Source organism: Xenopus laevis, chromosome 4L (assembly GCF_017654675.1).
Source record: "Xenopus laevis strain J_2021 chromosome 4L, Xenopus_laevis_v10.1, whole genome shotgun sequence".
NCBI lineage: Eukaryota > Metazoa > Chordata > Amphibia > Anura > Pipidae > Xenopus > Xenopus laevis.
Window position 1 is genome coordinate 38,740,049 of NC_054377.1, and position 22,956 is coordinate 38,763,004.

At 40.0% G+C, this 22,956-nt stretch overlaps 1 protein-coding gene across 5 annotated transcripts in view; it reads right to left on the minus strand.

Moving 5' to 3' along the window:
- znf423.L (zinc finger protein 423 L homeolog) overlaps nucleotides 1–22,956 on the minus strand; it is a 275,238-nt gene that overhangs the window by 133,757 nt on the left and 118,525 nt on the right. The window contains exon 1 of one of the 5 annotated variants that reach the window (XM_018256370.2): nucleotides 753–938. Coding sequence (XP_018111859.1) covers nucleotides 753–864 — 112 coding nt within the window. The 5' untranslated portion in view covers nucleotides 865–938. 5 annotated transcript variants of the gene reach the window in all.

Here is a 22,956-nt window from a genome sequence, read left to right on the forward strand (position 1 = left end):
AGTAGCCATCAAGGCAAATGGTGTGTAGTATAATTTGATTGGTGAAGTAGCCAAGCAATATAATAATCCAGGCATTGTAGCAATAACAGCCTTTGAGGGTGAACAGTATAACAATTTTAAGCCTAATGTGCATTTGCGTTTCTAGGCCCTTAGGGGTCTTTGATATCCCTGACCTATTTCACTCTAAAAATGGGGGCACACATTCAAAAGCAATAAAAGGGTTAATTTTGCTTTAAAAGAACTTCAAATATTTTACTTCAATATTTTAATATCCCAGCATTCAACTATTTCCAGTACCGGCTCCTCAATTATTCTCCCTGACAGTGAAGTTATTGCAAACGAGGTCATCCGAAAGGAAAAAATAATTTTCATTAGGACAGCTTTGAAGGCCAAGAAAAGTTCCTGCACAGCAAAACATATAGAACTTTGATTATATTTGATGAAAACCAAAGCAAAGTAACCTTTTATAAACAAACTCAGATAAAAACAGTTAAGTTGTTACTCCAAAATCCAAAAACATTAGATGATTTTAATATTACTTTCACTGGCATCAAACATTCTATTGAACAGGATATCCAGTTCCCATGGACAGTTAAGAAATTTTTGCAGAATAACCCAGTTTTAACCAGCAACAGAATTTGCTTCTGTTTTGCAATGGAGCATTTAGAAAAGCAGTTCTGTTAGCACAGCTTATAAAGTGGCAAGGAGAAAAAAATTTATAACAGCCTCAGGAATACACTATAAATGCTTACAAGGTTGGATCACTGTTTTTCCTCGACTCCCCTTGGAAAACAGGCAACAAGATCCTAAACCCTGATTCTTTTCACGGACCAGGGATTGCAAACAGCTGCAGCCTAATTGCATGTAAACTGTACCAAAACATTCCTTTTATCACAGGCTGTAAATCTGTTAGCATCTGGCTTGCCTTTGTTTCTTGCACAAGATACAAGCTTGTTTCTACATTTTTCTCACCTGTAGCGGTGATTAAAATTCATTATAAATGAAAGGATCGCACACTAAAGCAAGTTCCTCTGTGTACCATTCTAAACTCAAATTAGAAACAGCTGCTTGCTAATTCATGCAGTGATATTTGGCTGTGCTCTGTGAATTCATAATAATTCCACCAATTTCCCAGGAAATTTTTTGGGGTGATTCATGTGTATAGCTATTTGTCTCTTTTGTTAAGATCTAAAATAGAAGAAATTACTGAGGTATCAGCCCTCCTGCCACTTCATTCCATTCTCCTAAAATAAGGTAAAAAAAAACCAAGGGTTGATTTTTTACAGACCAGAAAAAGGCACAACCACATGCTAGTTAGACAGCATGTTCGCTGTATACACCCATTTATTGTACAGTGCAGCTGAATAGATACAGGTATAGGATCCCTTATCCGGAAACCCAATATCCAGAAAGCTCTAAATTATGGAATGGCTGTCTCCCATAGACTCCATTTTATCCAAATAATCCAAATTTTTAAAATTTAAGATTTCCTTTTTCTCTGTAATAATAAAACAGTAGCTTGTACTTGATCCCAACTAAGATATAATTAATCCTTATTGGAAGCAAAACCAGCCTATTGGGTATATTTAATGTTTAAATGAATTTTTAGTAGACTTAAGGCATAAAGATCCAAATTCTGGAAAGATCCGTTATCCGGAAAACCCCAGGTCCCGAGCATTCTGGATAACAGGTCCCATACCTGTACTTCTGTTTTTTGGTTTCTTGTGCATTGGTGTAACTAGAGTGCATTGGCCCCTCTACAAAAAAATCTTCAAAGGGGCCCAGGGCACTTCGACCCCCATTCACCCACCCACTGTATTTATAGGTTGGCACTTTATAAATATATGTTAATAATAAAACCAAAGGCAAAAAGTATGTATGGCACAAGCCATATTTACTGAGCACATGTTGAAATGGGTGAATACTGGCCTATTAGTAGTTCACTTTCAAAAGTAAGGTTTTTTAGATCACTTCCTAAAAAGGAATTTTAGTGGATGATTCTTTTGGAGCAAGTCTACAGCAACCATTTACAAAACCTGTTGTGGGGCACCCTACCAATACTGCTACGTTCAGGATTGTGGTAGGGTTCCCCAATGGCACTTAAGCTGGCCATAGACGCAAAGATCCAATCGTACGAATCATCGAACGATCTGACTTTCCCATCTCCCAACCTGCCTCTATCCATTCCGATCAAATAAAGTACAAAAGAACAGATCAGCCAATGTTCTGCCCCTGACAGCAATCTTACGAAAGTTATGTCTGACCAAAGCTAGCGACAGTCTCCCTCTGAAAATCATACGATCGGCAATACATGCAAAGATATTATCAGCAGCCGACAGAAATATTTTAACCTGTCCGATCGACCAAACAACCGATCTCCGCCGGACGAAAAATGTCGGTAGTCTCTACACACGGTCCGAAATTCGTACAAATCCTCGAATCGTACGATCAGACCTTTGCGTCTATAGCCAGCTTTAACACAATTATATGGAAGGGCAAGGAGTGTGTTTGGTCACAAGTATCTTTTTTAGAATAATGCTAGAAATGCTGTATTTTGTAAACTAAATATAAACATGAACTTACTGCACCAGAAGTCTAATTAAACAAATGATTATGCTTTCATAAGCAGGGGGTCATCATCTTGTAACTATGTTAAACATCTTTGCAAGACCAAGACTATGGACATGCTCAGTGTGGTCTGTGCTTCTGTTGGGAGATTAAGTTTAGGGATTGACATAAATGATCAAAACAGTACAAGTCAAATAATTTTTGTCATAGAAGCCTATACCACAAGACAGATTAATAAACAGGATATGCAGACTACACTGGGTCCACATGGTCGACGGCTGCTCTACAGGGAAACAAACTGTTCGAATTTTGTGAAGTAAGGTGGGGGCCTCCCCCTGCTGTTTTGAAAGTATGATCAGTTTCCCTGCAGAGCAGTTAGGGACCGTCTGAAGTTTCCCATCTGCAGCAGTCAGAGCAAGTAAAACGAAGGGGGAATTTCTCTGCATAAAGTCAGGTTTCTTATAAAAACAGTACACATTTTTTAATCGAAGTATATTCGAGATAGATTTTGTTTTCATTAAAGAAAGTAAAAATTGGATTTTATTTTTATGCATTTACATCCCCTTTAATGAATGATGTCAATATGCACAACATTTGAATCCATTTGAATGCACTTGCATTTATAGATCATAAATGTATTTTAACCAAACTTATTACATAGTTCAAACATTTTGAACAGCCTAAGCCAATTAAAACTACAACTGTAAAGCGCATGCTATCAACAATGATGCTGCTGATTGGATGTAGTTAAATACAAGTTTTAAATACACATATTTAGAGTACATGTATTTTTAAAATGTAGTTTCCCTATGAAAGGAATATAATATCATACATTCTACTGAGCACAAATCTTATATCAACAGCTTTTGCCCCAAATTCACACTAAGTATTTGCCTCATCAAGTCCGTTCCAGCTGGCACCCTGGAGGCAAACGTGACCTGTTCACCTACAATGACCTATGTCTGTGCACACTGGGACCTGTTCTATATTAGCAGGTCAGGAGCTCCCTATGGAATCCATGCATGTGACACACAATTAGTCTCGGCTCCTGAGCCGTCTGCCTCTTTGTTCATTAAAACAGGAACCTGACAACCCTTTTTAAATTAAATTGAAATACAGGATTAAAAGGTGCTGCCCCTCTTGCACAATCACATATTGTCTAGATTTTGCACAAATTCTCTGATTTTCTCCATCCTGATGACATTGCTCTGTAATGCTCAGTTCATTCAATATAACCAAAAATCTCTGCAGGGATTATTAACCATACTACAATTGATGTAGCCTGCAATCACTGCTACATTTCAAAAGTCATTAACTAATGTATTTTAAATTACTCATTCATAAATTACTTATTCTCGTTCATATATTTCTGGGTCTCTCTATATGGTAAATGTACTGCAAATGAACCATCAATATTATTAGCCCAAGACTGAACTGTCAGAATCCTTGTTGACCACAATTAGATGCAGAAAAATCAGATTAGTTCCAAACTAGGCACTATTTGTAAGTAAACTGTATGTCTCCTTGTTCTTGCATGGGTTTTCTCCTGAAAATTGAACCCAGAGCTTAGGTGTGTTATATAAAATGATCATTATATTTATTGTAAAATCCACTGTTGCAGATACTGATGTGAATGATAAACAATCTATGTGAAGTTTGCTTAAACATGTCAGCACTTTATAAAGAATAACCAATATAACAATCTATGTATAGTGTTATATATTATTAAACATGTCAGAGCTATATAAAAAAAATAAAAATTTCAACATTATTTTGAAGGTGGTGTACAGATTTTTTTCTAGTTAGTGGGTGCAATATAAATACAGTCATTGGAAGGGGAGAGGTTAAGAAAAAACAAATAAATATATATATATATATATATATATATATATGTATGTATGTATGTATGTATATATATATATATATATATATATATATATATATATATATATATATATATATATATATATATATATATTCCCCCACATTGTATATACTATATATGTATATTGCAGTCATGCAATAATGTAAAGGAGACACATACACAATCATCAGAGATAATTTTGTCTCTAGTTCCCCCACCGCCAGATGCCTTATGAACGCATTAAGATAAGTCTTCAGCAATTCAAATTTTCATTCCCACAGGGCCACACATGCACAGTTGCACTGGTAGTTGAGCAGGGGAGGAAGGGCCTACCAATTGTAAGAGACAGAAACACATCACAAAAAGCTTGCTTAAAAAAAAAGATTAAAGACTGGGTTCTCTAATATCTTTTATTGATTATAAAGGGAAAATGCATTTTTAGGAATAACGTAATTATCAGGGATGCAACTGTTCTGGGCCTGCTATAGTAGTAAGTACAGTAGGAAGTTGACTTTTTTGACTCCAGTCTAGACTGAAACACAGGCATACTTGTTGTGTTGTTTCCATAAACACCAATAGCATGGTTTATGGGTTGAACCAATCACCATTTACTAAGTATCAACCAATAGCAAATTGCATATATAGAATATCACTACCTACACAGTCAGTGGTATAATAAATAGTGCAAGGTACCAAACAATTCTCTAAATATCTATACCTGAAAAACCTCTCGACAATATAAGGTTCGTACCTATAATTTTTTCATTTGTTTTGTACATTTTTTTCAAGAATTTTTTGTTCGTTCAGTTCAACATTCCTATTGATTAAAGATTGATTGTTGTGCATTTAAAACATTGAGTAAGACCAACATGCAATAATTATTGTTTTGACTGGTTTTATTAAATTTTTAGCATTTTCATTTTGGAGGCTTTATGCTACACATTTTTTAAATCTTATACATACTGGCCATAAAACTGTTCAAAAGACCCCTGGATGTCATATTAAGGATGATTTTTTCTTGGTGATGTGACATTAGGTAGTCTAAGGTAGCAGTCTCATTATGCTGAGAGGTGATTTCTAAAAAAAAATAATAAAAACCACTAATGTTAGCTAACTTTTGCACCTTGATAGCTTAGAAAAAAAAAGACACCTGTAACCCATTTTGGAAATTTTGTATATTTTTCCAAAGATTTATGTTTTTAGATGCCAACTTGCTTTTTGGAGCTCAGGTTCATTTATCTATGTAAATTAGGACCTGGGCAGTAAAGCTTGCCATAGATGTAAAGATTTTTAAAAGATCTTTTCGTTATCATTAGACCAAGCTTATCTTGAAACAATTGTTTAAATGTATGATTTGTCCAACAACTAAAAAGCCTGTGCCTAGAGCGGCACAATTTTCCAGGCAGCCCTCGGGGTGCCTATTTTTTTTATTATTTTTTTAAACCCTCCCCACCCTCAACCTCAGGGGGTCCAAGGAAGACTGTCGAAGTGACGTCACACACATGGCATGCTGACGTCACTTCCGCTGAATATGTTGTGTAACGTCAGCGCACACGGCGCGTGACATCAGCATGCACAACGTAGGGACATGTTTAGGTCAGATGCATAATGCAGCATCGGACCTAAATACAGTCCTGTGCCTACACACCAATATTACAACTAAAAAAAAATAAACTTACTGGTTCAGGAATTACATTTTAAATGGTAGAGTGAATTATATGTAGTGTAAACAGTGTGAAAACAACACGATAAAAATGCAGAAGCAGCTAAAGTTCAGGCAGCCTTCACTCAAAGGAAAGTAGAAATGGAAACATAAGCAGCACGCAAGAGAGCAGAAATGGAGGCCTTGGAACAGCTCTAGCCAGGATGAAAGTCTTAGAACAAGACTTTCAAGAGGCTAATGAGAGTGAGAGAAATTGTAGTAGTCCAACAGACAGAAAGGGTTGTCTTGAACACATTGCCAATTATGTCTTGAACCAAAGCTGCAGACATTCAGTTGAATGTAATGCAACAGGCCCCTCAGATCAGAGCCGGGCCAAGGTAGTCTGGCACCCAAGGCAAGTGCTTCAGTCTGCGCCCCCCCCACAGTATTCATATATCACCATTTCCAACCTTACCAATTTACCTTTTCAGTTTTTAATAAAGAAAATCAAATAAAGAAGGGAATGTTTTAATTAAGAAGGCAGTACAACTCTGTGAGGATAAAATGTTATTTTTACTTTTTACTCCTACTTCATCTCCCAATCCCTCACTCAAAACAATACCAGGTTGTTTGGTTAAATTGGTCCCTAGCAACCAGATAGCTGCTTATATTATAAAATGGAGAGATGCTGAACAAAAACCTAAATTAAAAAAAAAAACAAAAAAGGAAGACCAACTGACTATTGTCTCAGAATATCACTGTCTACATCCTACAAATAGTTAATTCATGACAATATAACACATAGGCCATGGCAGCCTCAAGGCACCATCATAGTAGATACTATAGAAAGTAAATTATATACTATGACCAACAAACGTGAGGTCTGAGGCCCAGAACACATGAAGCCAGCATCACAACAATGAGGTGATGATGTATAGGCACAGCAAATTATTAACAACATTTATTTATTGCTGAACAAATCTAACTTTTTTGCTTTTTAAAGTATTTTATTTAAAATATATGAGTCAAAATAGTTACAGGCAGCACATTAGGCGAAACCTATATAAAAATAATCACAGCACCCATGATGCAGCAGTCTCCCGCCCCCAGTCACAGCACATGTAACCCCACCAAACACCTATGCACCACAGCCCTCCATCGTCCCAGTCACAGCACAAGAACACATCACCAACCCACAATGACACTGCACTGCACTGTCTGGTCTGTGTGTAGTAAATTTACCATCAGATCAGATGCACTGCCAGTATTACAATTAATGAAAATAGCCAGCTCACCACCTCCCCCCCCCCCATTCATGATTGTCCCCATGTCCAGTACCTTTACAAGTTGCAATACGTTTCTATGCTGGTCATCAACCCCTTTTAGTATGTGCCACACCAACGCGCTAATTCCTGCTGCTTCTCCCGCCAGCCGCTTGAATGCCTTAAGAATGCGTGCACCAATCAGTGAGCATTGCATAAGTGACAGCCAGGAGAGGGGGGAGCGGATGCGCACAAGCGCTTAAGGCAGAACAGGAAGAGCTTAATTTAGAAGGAAGGTGGCTGTCCCTCACAATAAATCAATGTTTCTATTAAAAGCTAAATAAAACCAGCATTAAAAACAAAATTATATTTCTGAAAAGCGCGCCCCTCTGTGATTGCGCCCTAGGCAAGCGCCTACTCTGCCTACCCCTAGTTCCGGCCCTGCCTCAGATGTTTCACCTTGACCGCATCACTCGACCATATACTGCATGTACCGGTCCTAAAGACAATGTTCCTAATTTTGCTGCAGCTCATTACGCCACAGCACTACAGAAAGCTAAGAGCTCCGGCATGGAAACAACAGATAATCTCCCCTACTATGGAAACAAATTGTTACCTTGAATCAACCACACAGCTCCTCAGCTGCAAACCGACACATCCATGCAATCTGAGCCAGTGTCAAAGTTGAAGGCTTATGCACCAGCCTTTGTTTCCAAATCTGTTCCACCTTTAGACAAAGGTCTGGAAACGCAGATTTGTCAAAGTTTCCTAAATACATGCTTTGCAGAGAACTCACTAAGATAGGCCTAACTAAGTTTGATGATAAACCTGATAATTACAGAGGCTGGAAATCCACCTTTAAGGCCACGATTAGTGAACTGAACATCACAGCTACAGAAGAACTTGATCTGCTTATCAGGTGCCTAAAGCTGGCCATAGATGTTGAGATTTTTAAAAGATGCGATCGTCATCGTGGGACCACGATTATCTCGGAGCGATTGTACGATCGTACGAATCAACTAAAAAGACCAATTTGCCAGGAAAACAAAGGGTAGCTGCCTGCTTGGCCCTGCAAACATAGATTGCACTGGGACCGACAAAGATTTTTTAACCTGGCCGATCAATTTCCTGACAGATGTCGGCCGAAAAATCATAAGATGTTCGATCGTTCGAATCCCACTAACTGCACGATAATTTCAAAGTATTCGTCGGACTTCACTAAAATCGGTCATTTGGCAAGAGAAATCTTTGTGTCTATGGGGACCTTAAGTCCCCAATCTGCTGAACGTATCAACAAACTGAAAGCAGTTCATATGCCAATTCTGCTGAAGGACTCAATGCTGCTTGGAACAGACTAGAGCGTAGCTTTGGCAGCCTGAAGCAATAGAGGATGCTATACTCAAAAGGTTTCAAAACTTCCTGAAGATATCTGGCAAGGATAACCTAAAGTTTCAGGAGCTCAACGACCTTATTTTCGACCTCCAACTCACCAAGGTTGGCGGCGATCTCCCTGGTCTTAATTACCTCAACATTGTCATCATCCCTATAGTTTCCAAGCTACCATACAGTATCCAGGAAAGATGGGTATTACTTGGGTCAAAGTGCAAGGAAGAGAATCAAGTTTAAAGGGGTTGTTCACCTTCCAAACACTTTTTTCAATTCAGTTGTTTTTAGATTGTTCCGCAGAAATAACGACTTTTTTCGATTACTTTCCATTATTTATTTTTTACGTTTTTTCCAAAATCTAAGTGTAAAGTTGAATGTTCGTGTCTCTGGTGTTTGAGTCTGGCAGCTCAGTAATTCAGGCGCAGACTCTAAACTGTTACAATTTTGCAACATTTAGTTGATACATTTCTCGCCAGCAGGAGTATTAGCAACAATTGTATCAATTCTAACAGCTGCCTGTAATGAAACCCAGAGATTCAGCTTAGCAGGGACAAAGATAAGAAATGTATCAACTAAATGTATCAATTTAGAACAGTTTACAGGATCGGCGACCCCCCCTCCCAGAGCTGCTTCAGAAGGAGAGAAATTACACTTTACACTTCAATATTAGAAAAACCGTCATTGGAAAAAGTCGTTATTTCTGGTGATCTATCTGAAACCAACTAGTTGTTTGAAGGTGAACAACCCCTTTAATTTCCTCCCTTTTCCTACTTCTGTGAGTTCATCAAAAGAATTGCAGACATAAAGGAATGACCCAAGTTTCTCCTATAGTGAATTCAGCCTTTTTGGTCCAGCTTCTCCAAAGTCCACAAGTCCATGCGCTACACTAAGAGAACGCAGAGATCCAGTAAAAAAAGACTGATGTTCTGTCTACACCCACTACAGTCCCCAGAAAGACTTATCAAAGCAACAAAATTCAAAACCCAAATTGTCAATGCCCCTTATATAAACCACACCTGCTCAGGAAATGTATTGGCTTCAAGTAAAAACTGCTTTAAATGCTGTGCCTCTACAGAGCATCTTGCAAAAGACTGTAAGGCTACTATTAAAGGGCACCTATCACAGCCAAAATCAAACATATTAACAATCTGAACAGTACAACCTAAACATGTTTAAACTACATATATAGTTTTTTGAAAAAAACGTCAGGTTTTAAAAAATCCGTTACTTTGTCAAATGAGTTCTTTCACTGAGGGAGGCCATACTGAGACTATAACAGAGACTATAATATGCAAATTTCAGGAGCATGCTCAGATTGTAACAATGCTTTGAGTATTCTACCCAGAATGCCTTGTTTTAGTAAACTCCCCCACTAGAAGTATCAGGAGATTTCCCTATCTTTTCCCCTGCTGGTGATGTTTTTATGCAAATGAAGGGCACACACTAACTTCCAGCAGGTGGCAGCACTACTGTACAGCAGCTAACACAGAGGATTGGCTCTGATTTGAAAATAGCTTAGAAGGGTTGATAAGCAACAAGGAATTTCAACTGAGCATGTGCGAGATTTCAGAGCTGCAGTTGGCTGGGAAGATATAGGTAGGAGGAGCCAGTGAAATCCAAGATACCTGCCTCAGCTAGAACTGCAGTGGAGATACGGGAGATCTTGCAGAAGGTATAGTGAGCTGATGATTTACATTATACAAACAATTCTAACTGTTTTAAAAATCGGATTTCTTGAACTTTCACATAGTGTATTTACTTAGGAAATGATTTTACTTATGATTGGTGCCCTTTAAGTGCATAGAATTCAACAGTGATGATCATGTACAAGCACTCCAAAACAGTTCCTCAGTGTCCTCGGATAACTCTCCTGTGACAAAAAAGGTGGGAAGAGCACAGATCAGACACACCTCCCACCCCAGTATCCGCTACATGTACTGAAGTCTGTGGAAAAGGACTGCATGAAAAATCCTTTTCAAAAATTAGTTTGGAGCATGGGACAACCTGAAAGAGCTAGGAGATTGTATACAAAATCCTAATGCAGTTAAAAATAGAGAGAAGCCCTTCCCTACACCCTGGGCACATGTGCTGGCACTACAGAAGTCTCAGAAAGGAGAGCCAGTGGTCTCACAGTAGCTCCTCTGAATGGCAGTATAGAAATACCATTGCCTACTCTTGAGTGCAACCAGATTCCAACTAACAGTGAAAATATCCCTACTGCTTCAGCCGCCTCTCACCACCCTCACTTGAAAGTTATAGCTGATCGGGTACCCACCCTCAACAGAAATGCTGATATCCTCCTACTTGGCAAATATATTCTAAGACTGCACAAGGTTCGCCAACAAATCAATGGACTTCATGATTCCCGTATGCCCAAGCCTGAACCTAGGCTGGGAAATCATAAGCAATATCTGCCTGGGAAAAATTAGAAAGCCTACTATGGTTAGAGACATACATTTAAGACATACCTTTGTCAAACAGACGCAATACTTCATTTGAACAGTGTCCACACTACTACTATGTGAAGGAAAAACTATGTAGTAAAGGTATGTTGGTGTGGTGCTTAAACACTACTGTACAAGATTAGACTGATGCATATAAAAGCCTTGGCACATGGAGTGTCAGACCCGCACCATCCCCTTTGTGATGTAAGAGATGGGGCAGGTCTATAAATAGAGGTGCTTTGCGGGGTTGGCATGGGTTGGGAGGGGGCCAGTTAGGGTCAGGTGCGGGTGACAGATGCCGGTTGGGCAAGGCCTGCATAAACTCACCAATGCAGACCTCATCCAACAGGATCTTTAAACATTCCCAATATATATCTAACATATATTTAGAAGATTTTCTTCAAAGCCCCCAAGAGCCCCATGCATAGACCAATGCAGACTTGGATAGGAGGGGCCCCGTTGGCAAATTTTATCAGTTTGTGTGTGGCCAACTTAAGATATAAACTTTTATTTCTCAATAGCACAAACTATTTAAAGGGGATTTCCAACAAAATAAATTAACATATAACTTTTCAGTAACTAAATATCTTTGTAATTTAATTGCCACTGAAAGAGTCTGTTCATATTCTATACATGCCTAATTCTGACTGCAAAACAATGTAGAAGAATTTTCCCAGGTGCAAACCCTGAAACCCAGAGCAACCATTGAGATGTTTGGTTTTAAACAGGTGACCAGTATATGCTACCTGCTGGTTTCTATAAGTGATAAGAACTGTAGCAAAAATTGCTCCTTATAGTGCTTTTAATATTACATATGCATGTCCGTGCTCTAAATATTTTACATAAGCATTTATTAATTGACCAGTGGCTGCAGCTGTGGGCACTGCATCCATTTATCATGGATGAATGGGGCAGGCATACAAAAGTCATTAGTAAATGCTCAATAAGGCGAGCAAGAAAAAAATATCAAAGACAGAAAATAGAAGCTCCTATGATACAGTATATCTTGGTCTTGTCTGTTTGAAGATATCCAGGCAGAGAAATACAACTGTAAAATTCTTCTGTAAATATTAGTTACAAATCAGAATCCCTTCAAAAAATTAAATGTAGTCCATTGTTTGAGAGAAAGGAGTATGGACAGACCTGAGGAAATGAGAGAAGTGGCAAAGTACGACTTCCTTCCTAGCCTCAGGGCTAACTAGTGGTAGGAAAAGCTGTGTAGTGGTGGGGGCATTCAGACAGAGCCCTGGCCCAAGTTGTAGTTTCAATACAACTTGGTTTAAACTGTAGATGAATAATACAAATTATAATTTACATTACCCTGATGTGGGTAAAATTAAACAGTGCCTTCAAATAAAACGAATTGAAATAGACTTGGGATCTCGTTTAGTGTGATAAAACACTGAGTAAATCGAACAGTATGCTAGTATTAAGGGTTTCTATAGTAAGCTATGACAAGACTTGAACAGTTTAAAAAAAGAAAACTAAGCTAAAACTATGCTGAATCTCAGCCCCCTAGACTTGATTGTTCCCTTGACTTTTGCTCTAATTATATCAACATATGTACATATTTTTTCAGAGGAGCAAGATAATTATGGTGGCTTTCATATACAGGTCATAGTTTGCATGTAATTTATCAAGTCTTGATAAATCAAGAATTGATTTATTAAGGCAATATTTTTGCACATTTCCTTCAATACTTTAACTTGGTACCACTGTAAAATAACATTTCTTTGGAGTGTGTGCCAGTCCTTAAAGCGATACCAACATGTTCCTATAAAATTCATAGGAATGTGTCAGTATCAAGTATATGCTGCACCTGCAATAGTGCCCCTCAAAGCCACCCAGCCCCGCGAACCTGCATGAACCCGACCCTTTGACACTGCAACAGATTTTCTGTTCTGTTTCAGTGACACTGAATAGGCTTATTTACAAATGAAAGGATACTATGGAAGGATCTGTCAGTCCCTTGGTACTGGCTTGCGCCCCGGCAAGAGATCGCGGCGTGTGTGCGCACCGGCGCGGTTGCGTCGAGTTGTGCGCGCGTGCGCGGACGGAGGTTCGCGGGCGCGCCCACGTCTTTGACGCGCACGTTTTGACGCATGCGCACGGTGCGTAAAAGGACGCCGAGGCCTGCACGTCACTGCGAAGTGATCTTGCCTCTGACACTAAGCGTTTTTGAATTCCACATTGCTGATCCACTGGTTTCCTGATTATTGGCCTGTTTTTGACTCTTCTCTTGGATTTCCCCTGGTACCGCTGATTCCATTCCTGACCCACGCCTGGCTTGACTACGTTTCCGCTTATCCCTGTTTGGCTACCTCGACTAGACTTTTTACAAGTGCCTATCCAACATCTATTACCGGCACCTCTGTTACTCTTCATCTGGACTTATTCCTGTCTCCACCCAGGCTCTAAGTTCCAGTGAGAGGCATAGGGGAGGCTATTATTTCGTCGGACCCATTACGGAGCCTGATAGTATCACTTCGCCAATATGGAGTCTGGCGGTGATCAAGCCTCTCAGCCTTTTGATGCCCTCGTTCAGCAAATCACATCTCTTACTAAAGCAGTACGGGACCTGCAAGGAGGTTATCAACAGATCCAGATTCAGCTTCATGATCTTACTCCTCCTGTTAATCCTCCTCCACCTCCTGTGTCCCAAGCTCCAACCCAACCTTCCGCTTCCGCTCCTGTGTATTCCGAACCCAAGGTGGCGCTACCAGAAAAGTTTTCCGGAGATAGACAACTTTTTCGTGCATTCTTCCATGGTTGTCGACTGGTATTCTCCCTGAAACCACAGACCTATGCCTCTGAACAAGTCAAGGTTGGAGTAATTATTTCCTTACTGTCTGGGGAACCACAAGCTTGGGCACACCGTCTGATGGAGAGCCAAAGTCCACTCCTGAATGACTCTGATACTTTCTTCCAGGCCTTAGGTCAAATTTATGATGACCCCAGACGCGACGTTTCTGCTGAGGCTGCCATTCGTGTGTTACGCCAAGAAAGACGGCCGGTAGAGGACTACATTTCTGATTTCCGCAGATATGCAGCAGACACAGAGTGGAATGACAAGGCTTTGAGACATCAATTTCGTCTTGGACTCTCTGATGCCTTAAGAGATGAACTGTCTCGTGTTGCAATGCCCACCGATTTGGAAGGCCTTATTGATCTAGTAATCCAAATGGATCAACGCCTGAGAGAAAGACGTGCTGAAAGGTCTTCTTCCTGGCTTCTTCCCAAGGCTCCTTTGCTCCCTCGCCTTTCTGCCTCTTCTCATCATGTGGAGTCGGGTGAACCTATGCAAATCGGTCTTCTAAGGTCTGCTATCTCTCCTGAAGAAAGACTTCGCAGACGCCAACTGAACCTCTGCCTGTATTGCGGGTTGTCTGGTCATTTTTTGAAGGACTGTCCCACTCGTCCTTCTGGTAAAGCTGGACTGTCTTTTTTATCTGTTAGTACTTCGTCCAGAGGATTCTCACCCTTAACTCTTTCCATTTCTCTACAGTGGCTCGAAAGAAGAGTTAAAGCATCGGCCATCATTGACTCTGGGGCGTGTGACTGCTTCATTGATTTTGAGTTTGTTAAGACTTACGTTATCCCTATTCGTCTCAAACAAGAGCCCTTCTCCGTAAGGACAGCCGATGGTTCATCGCTCCATTCAGAGTCTATTGTTTTCAATGTGATTTTTTCTCCCCTTTTCCCTGTTATTTTTGGCTTACCTTGGTTAAAACGTCACAATCCTTCAATAAATTGGTGCACTGGTATCCTGCAATTCGACTCTGAAGTCAGTATTTCTCATTCAGTTACAGAAAATAAAGAGGTTTTCATGGCTCTGTGTCCCTCCTCTGACGATCGTTTAACAAAAATACCATACTTTTTACACGAATTCTTGGATGTCTTTGATGAGAAGGGAGCTGACAAACTTCCCCCTCACCGTGTTTACGATTGTCCTGTCGACCTTCTGCCTGGAGCAGCCATTCCTTTTGGGCGAATTTACCCTCTTTCGGAACCTGAACTGTCTGTATTAAAGAACTATATCGACGATAATTTAAAGAAGGGTTTTTATTCGTCCTTCCACTTCACCAGCTGGGGCAGGCATATTCTTTGTCGAAAAGAAGGACCACTCTTTACGACCATGTATTGATTATAGGCAATTGAACCATATAACTGTCAAGAATCGTTACCCTCTTCCTCTTGTTCATGAACTTTTCCAGAGTCTTCGAGGGGCAAATATATTTTCAAAACTTGACCTACGAGGTGCTTATAATTTGGTGAGGATCCGAGAGGGCGATGAATGGAAGACAGCTTTCAGATCCCGCTATGGACATTTTGAATATTTAGTCATGCCTTTTGGCCTATGCAACGCCCCCGCAACTTTTCAGCATTTCGTCAATGATATTTTTAGAGACATCCTCGATCAATTCGTTATCGTTTATTTGGACGACATACTTATTTTCTCCACATCCTATGAAGAACATGTTATACACATGAAGAGAGTTTTCAATAGGCTCCGTACTCATGGTCTCTTTGCTAAGCTAGAGAAATGCGAGTTTAATAAATCTTCCATCGAATTTTTGGGTTTCATCATTTCCGATCAAGGGATATGCATGGATAAGAAGAAGGTTTCTACAATTCTTGAATGGCCAGTTCCTGATAATCGTAAAGCTGTTCAGAGATTTGTTGGTTTCGCCAATTTCTACAGAAAATTTATTAAAGACTTTTCCAAGATCATCGCCCCCATCACAGATTTGACCAGTTCTTCTAAACCCTTTGTCTGGACTCCTCAGGCTCAATCTGCATTTCAGAAACTTAAAGAGTTATTCGTTTCTGCACAGATTCTTAAACACCCAAATCCAACTTTGCCGTTTGTCCTTGAAGTCGATGCCTCTGAGGTTGCAGTCGGTGCCATTCTTTCTCAAAGGTTTGGAGCCCAAGGTTCTCTTTTTCCTGTAGCTTTTTTTTCTAAGAAGCTCTCATATTCAGAAAAGAACTATGACGTTTCCGACAGGGAACTCCTTGCAATTAAAGCTGCGTTTGAAGAATGGAGACATTTGTTGGAGGGGGCTTTACATCCTGTTTTAATTTTTTCTGATCATAAGAATTTAGAATACCTACGTACAGCTAAACGTCTCAAGCCTCGACAGGCTAGGTGGGCTTTATTCTTCTCCCGTTTTAACTTCCATATTACCTATAGACCAGGAGCAAAGAATGGTAAAGCTGATGCCCTTTCCCGTATATTTTCTGAAGATGATAAAATTCCTGAACAGATCCATACCATTCTCCAACCTCAGAACTTCCTTTTATTACAGTCTGAACTTATGTCCAGAGTTAAAGAAGCTTCTTTTTCCACTAATATCTCCCCAAATCTGGAACCAAAGGATGGTTTTCTTTTTTTTAAGAATAAAATTTTTGTCCCTGAGAAACTTCGTGTGGACGTTCTTCAGTTTATTCATAGTCATCCTCTGTCTGGACATTTAGGTACAAAAAAAACTATTAATTTAGCCAAAAGACTTTTTTTCTGGCCCAGGATGAGTAAGGACTGTAGGCTGTTTGTCAGTTCTTGTGAGACATGTGCTCGTTTTAAATCTTCTCATTGTCGACCCATGGGGCTTCTTCATCCGTTACCAGTCCCTGACAGGTTTTGGGGATCACTTTCAGTGGATTTTATTGTGGAATTACCTCCTTCTCAAGGCTTTAATACAATCTTTGTTGTGGTCGATCGTCTATCCAAGATGGCACACTTCATTCCCATGATTGGTACTCCTTCGGCTGCTTCTACTGCTGAGGTCTTTATTAAAGAGGTTATCAGACTACATGGAGTTCCGGATGAGATTGTTTCCGACAGAGGGGTACAATTTACGTCCAAGTTCTGGAAAGCACTCTGCCAGTCTCTGAAGATTAAACTTCTTTTTTCCACAGCCTTTCACCCTGAAACTAACGGACAAACAGAAAGAACGAATCAAACCCTTGAACAATATCTTCGTTGTTTCACTTCCTTCCTACAAGATGATTGGTGTCAACTTCTCCCATTTGCCGAATTCTCTTACAATAACTCTGTGCACTCATCAACTAAGGAGACTCCTTTCTTCGCCAATTATGGTTTTCATCCTCAAGTTTTACCTAACCTTCCTAGAGAGGTGACACTGCCCGTACTTCAAGACCGACTTGCATTTTTATCCAGTAACCTTCAAAAGATCCGACAAGCTATGACTGTGTCACAAAGAAATTATAAATTTTTTGCCGACAAGAAGAGAAGAGGGAGTCCAGGTTTTAAAGTGGGGGAACAAGTGTGGTTATCCACCCAACATGTTAAATTAGACTGTCCTTCCAAGAAGTTGGGGCAAAAATTTCTTGGTCCGTTCCCCATCATTCAACAAATCAATAATGTGGCTTTTAAGCTGAAGTTACCTGCATCTTTCAAGATCCACCCAGTATTTCATGTATCTCTTCTCAAACCGGTTGTCAAGAACACGTTTCCTGGTCGTTCTTCTTCTCCTCCAATACCAGTAACCATTCAAGGAGTTGAAGAATTCGAAGTAGGTGCAATTTTGGATTCCAGGTATCACAGAGGTCAGTTACAATATCTAATACATTGGAAGGGTTATTCTCCTAAAGAGAGGTCTTGGGAACCAGCAAACAATGTTCATTCTCCTCGGTTTATTAAACTGTTTCACAAACGCTATCCTGCTAAGCCTGGGCCCGTCCAGAGGCCGCGCCTCGGGGGGGGGCAATGTCAGTCCCTTGGTGCTGGCTTGCGCCCTGGCAAGAGATCGCAGCGTGTGTGCGCACCGGCGCGGTTGCGTCGAGTTGTACGCGCGTGCGCGGACGGAGGTTCGCGGGCGCGCGCACATCTTTGACGCGCACGTTTTTGCCGCGCGCGCACATTTTTTGACGCGCGCGCACGTTTTGACGCATGCGCACGGTGCGTAAAAGGACGCCGAGGCCTGCAAGTCACTGCGAAGTGATCTTGCCTCTGACACTAAGCGTTTTCGAATTCCACATTGCTGATCCACTGGTTTCCTGATTATTGGCCTGTTTTTGACTCTTCTCTTGGATTTCCCCTGGTACCGCTGATTCCGTTCCTGACCCACGCCTGGCTTGACTACGTTTCCGCTTATCCCTGTTTGGCTACCTCGACTAGACTTTTTACAAGTGCCTATCCAACATCTATTACCGGCACCTCTGTTACTCTTCATCTGGACTTATTCCTGTCTCCACCCAGGCTCTAAGTTCCAGTGAGAGGCATAGGGGAGGCTATTATTTCGTCGGACCCATTACGGAGCCTGATAGGATCGCTCCGCCCCCAGCCCAAAGTCACTGAAACAATACGGAAGATCTGTTAGTGGTATCAGCCGGTCTGCTGCACCAAGGTTTGCAGGGCTGGGGGCGACTTTGAAGGGGGCTATTGCGGGTGCAGCACATACTTAATACTGACACGTTCCTATGATTTTTATAGGAATGTATCGGTATCGCTTTAATCCCAAAATCTCAGTTTTGCTATTTTTGACCTACCAAAAATAATTATGTAAGAATAAGCTTAAAGGTATTATGTCATGATTTTTATTGCTTACTTTTTATTGCTAAATTACACTGGTTATGTTGCAAATAATTCACTCTACTATTTAAAATTTTATTCTTGAACAAACAAATGGTGTGGAGGCAGCTATCTCAGTGCATTGTGCCTGATCCTGAGCTTTGAGAACAGCTATTCAGGGTCAGACTGGGCCAGTGGGACACCGGGAAAAACCCAGTAAGCCCCCGGCTCATGTGGGCCCCGCCGGCCCAGATCCGCACCCAGATCGGCGATTTGCAGGCTCCTTCCTGTCGCACCAATCAAAAAATCCTAGTAGTAGCCTGCACTCTGGAGGAGGGCCCTGGACAGCAGCCCCAGTGGGCCCCGGGCCCCCCAGTCCGACCCTGCAGCTATTGTTTCTTTCCTTCCCATTGTAGTATACCATGACATGGGTTAGCTCCACCTAGTGATATACATGAGAATAGCACCCAAGCAGGATAAACGCTAGCGAGCAATTTTAGTAATGCAAACAAATCCTTCAGCAGAAGTGTCAAATAGCTGCTATCTGGTTAGATGCCCATTGTTCTGTTGATAGACTGCTGATGGACTGCTGGGAAGGGAGGGAGGGGGTGATATCACGCTGACTTGCAATGTAGCAGTAAAGAGTGACTAAAGTTTATCAGAGCACATGACCTGAGGGCTCCTGTGAAACTAACAATATGTCTAACCCCATGCCAAATTTCAAAATGAAATATAAAAAAAAATCTGTTGCTTCTTTAAAAAAAGGATTTCCCTTTATCATGTGCCACCCCTTCACAGAACAAATTGGTACTAAAGGATTTAGCTGGAGGAATGGGCAGCTGTTTGGAAAATAAGGTTCAGTGCTAAAAGATGCAAGGTTACAGATTTAAGCAAAAACATGAATACCTGTAAATTTCATTTGCACTCAGTACCATGAAGTTTTTTTTGAACAGTTTGTGGTCTCTCATTTTAGGGGAATTTCCTGCAAGGGATTTTTAAAAACACAAAAAAAAGTTGACCCCCCCCAAAACCTTACATTTCTGGAAATAACACATTCAGTTGAATCAAAATTTGTTAACTATGTCTTTCTACTCCAAACTAGTGAGTTGCAATGCTTTCCCAAAATTGTCAGTTTTGATGAAATACCTGAAAAATACCTTCCACTCTCTAGCATTTTATCTCTTACATAGTAATAGGTACCAAAAGAAAACATCCTAAATATGAATGCCAGAGGTCTTGATGCCCAATATGCATAGATTTAGAAACGATGTGGCGTACAGAGACCTCCAAATGCAAATAGTGCATATACATTTTCATGGCACCTGGTATGTGTATTATGTGCCATAAGACCCCCAAACAGTATGGAGAACCATATATTTTCAAAAAGTACACATTCTAACAAAATCAAAATCTGTGAATATGTCTTTCTACTGCAAACTACCAAACTGCAGAGCTATGCCAAACATACTGGTTTTTATGAAATTTCAAACAATCATCACAAAGCTTGCATTTACCCCATTATATGCCCCACAATTTGTAAAGTATCAGCATAAAATATACTAAATATAACTGCCAGGGTCTACTGAACACTTTGATGCCCAATATGTATAGATTTATTAAACTATGTGGTGTACAGAGGCAACCAAATGAAAATAGTGCATATGAATTTTTACTGCTGACACTCTGGCTGTTGCAATATGAGCACCCGGTATATGTATTATATGCCATAAGACCTCCTAACAGTATGGACACCCTAGAAAACCATAGTGTATATTTTCAAAAAGTGCACAATCCAATGACTGTACCCATGACTGTAGCTGGCAACAATAACACTGGCATACAGGGCCCAACTAGTCCTCCCAGGAAAATAAACAGTAGACCAATATGCACTAGTATAGTAAGCAATAGCAACCAGATATTTAATCTGCCACTGATTATTTATATGATCGATAGCTAGATAAATGAGTCATACTGCCCCCCTCCTTGTGAGTGCACACATGCATACACCGGAGCACTGGGGAGCTGTGCGTCCCTCAGAAAGCTTGTGGGCAGCATGTCGCCCCTCATATTTTGCCACCCTAGGCCCAGGCCTTTGTGGCCTCGCCACAAATCTGGGCCTGTCTGCTATTGAGTTATGGCTCTTTTAAATGGATCAGTCTCAGCTGGGAAAATCAGACAAAGATCTACTTGTTTAGGATCCTTCCTGTACTCTAAAAAGTTTTATCCTTTCTACATTACATTATGGACTATAGTTTAAATAGGGATTGGTGAAAAATTGTATATAACCTATAGTTTTCTGCACATTTTGCTATGTAGCCACTCCTCCCTTTGTGTACCCAGATTTCATTTTGAAATTCTTGCAATTGTACTATGAAATTATTAAATTTTGCCTGGCATGTCAATAAGAAGCACCAGATCAGCCATGGTGGTTACATATTTAATTTGCGCTAACAGAGAATAGAAAGAGCGCTCATCTCAGACTGAGATAATTCCTCTCTTTACCCAGGCCACGCCCCATGGTTTATACAGCTTCTTTAAGGCTACTGGCACATTGCTACTGAGAACCAAGAATGCTTTGCTAAAAAATAACATTGGTATTTTTATGGTCAGAATTTAATTTTGAAGCAGAGTTACAGTGATGTTTCTTTATCTTAGGAAGACTGTGATAGTATATTGTGTTACAAACTCTATAATTTCAAGGCACCAACTCTCACTCAGCTAACGAGTTTTTCTGTCTCCAGACCTGGGCTCTTCTCCCTTGAGGGTGCTGATCTGAATTGACCTTGGCTCAAGTACACAAAAACAGAAAGAGCACAGAGGAAAAGGAAATATTGAATCACTGCTCTCTTTGGTCTAACAGAAATAGCAACCGTTTACTAAATGTTGACATTGGACCAAGTCCTTAACATGTTAGGTTTACAAGCAATAAGTCTACTCTCCTTTCAGAATGGTGAAGGGGAGGGTGCAGCTTCAAAAGGCCTGCTTTAGGAATGTAGTTTTTTAGTTAAAATATGAAGACACATTTAATACCTTATAGTATAGCTGTCACACTTTAGAATTGAGGGGCAAATACAGCCCACATACATTTTTTTAATTACTATTAGGATATAGGACTGCTGAGTCCCTTCTTCGCCTAAGCTTAAATGTACTGCCTGAAGCAGTTACCAGTTTCTGCACTCCTGTCATCCTTTTCTCATCTGTAAATGACCTGATCAGTTAACTTTATAAAAGCTGAGCAAGCTGCTGCTAGTCATTACAGAAGCGGCAGACAGTAATGAAATAGGTACAGTTTTCTTATTTACAACAGATATTTTTATCCAGAAACTCATAACACAAATAGCATCAATTTACCGAAAGCATATCTCCCATAGAGTTCATTTTAAACAACTAATTCAATGTTAAAAAGTATTTCCTTTTTCTCTGTAGGAGTACCTTGTACTTGATCTCAGCTAATATATAATTAATCCTTATTGGGGGCAAAAGAATGATGTTGTATTTATTTAATGTTTCAGGACTAAAACAAATCACATACTACAAGTCGGATGTGGCCTCATGGGTAAAAATGTAATGGGACGGATACATAAATCTGATGTGTAAACTACATGCAGAGTTACCATCTAATGCAACACACCTGTCAAATGCGGACACAGGATGCTGTGTCTTTACCCAAAGAAATAAAATCTGATGGTGTTTACTTTTTTTCTCATTCGGATGTGGATGTATGAACAAAACACACCATCAGACTTTATCTGATCTGACATAACATTACAGTTATGGGGGTCAGATTTTGTTTTATCCATCAAATTCTAGTGGTGTTGTGTGGCAAGATCAGAGAAAATCTGACTAATAAAACATGATCAAAGTCTTCCATGTAGTTTAGCCTTTAACTATTTTTTTTAGTTTAGTAAAGTATGGTGATCCATATTACAGAAAAAAACGCTCATCCAGATAACCTCAGGTCCTGAGCATTCTGAATAACCGGTTCCATAATTGTACTTTAAATTCTACAACCACAAACATGATTTAACCCCTTAAAGTGATACTAACACTAAAAATGTTCTTTTCAAGATATTAATCTACATTATTTATTAGTTATAGTTGCCTATAGGTCATGTTGATAATTTTTCGCTGAAAGTCCTGCTTTTATAAGTAACATAGTAACATAGTAAGTAAGGTTGAAATAAAGACACATGTCCATCGAGTTCAACCTTTTTTTTTTTTTTTTTTATTAACTACCTATCTGCCAGTTGATCCAG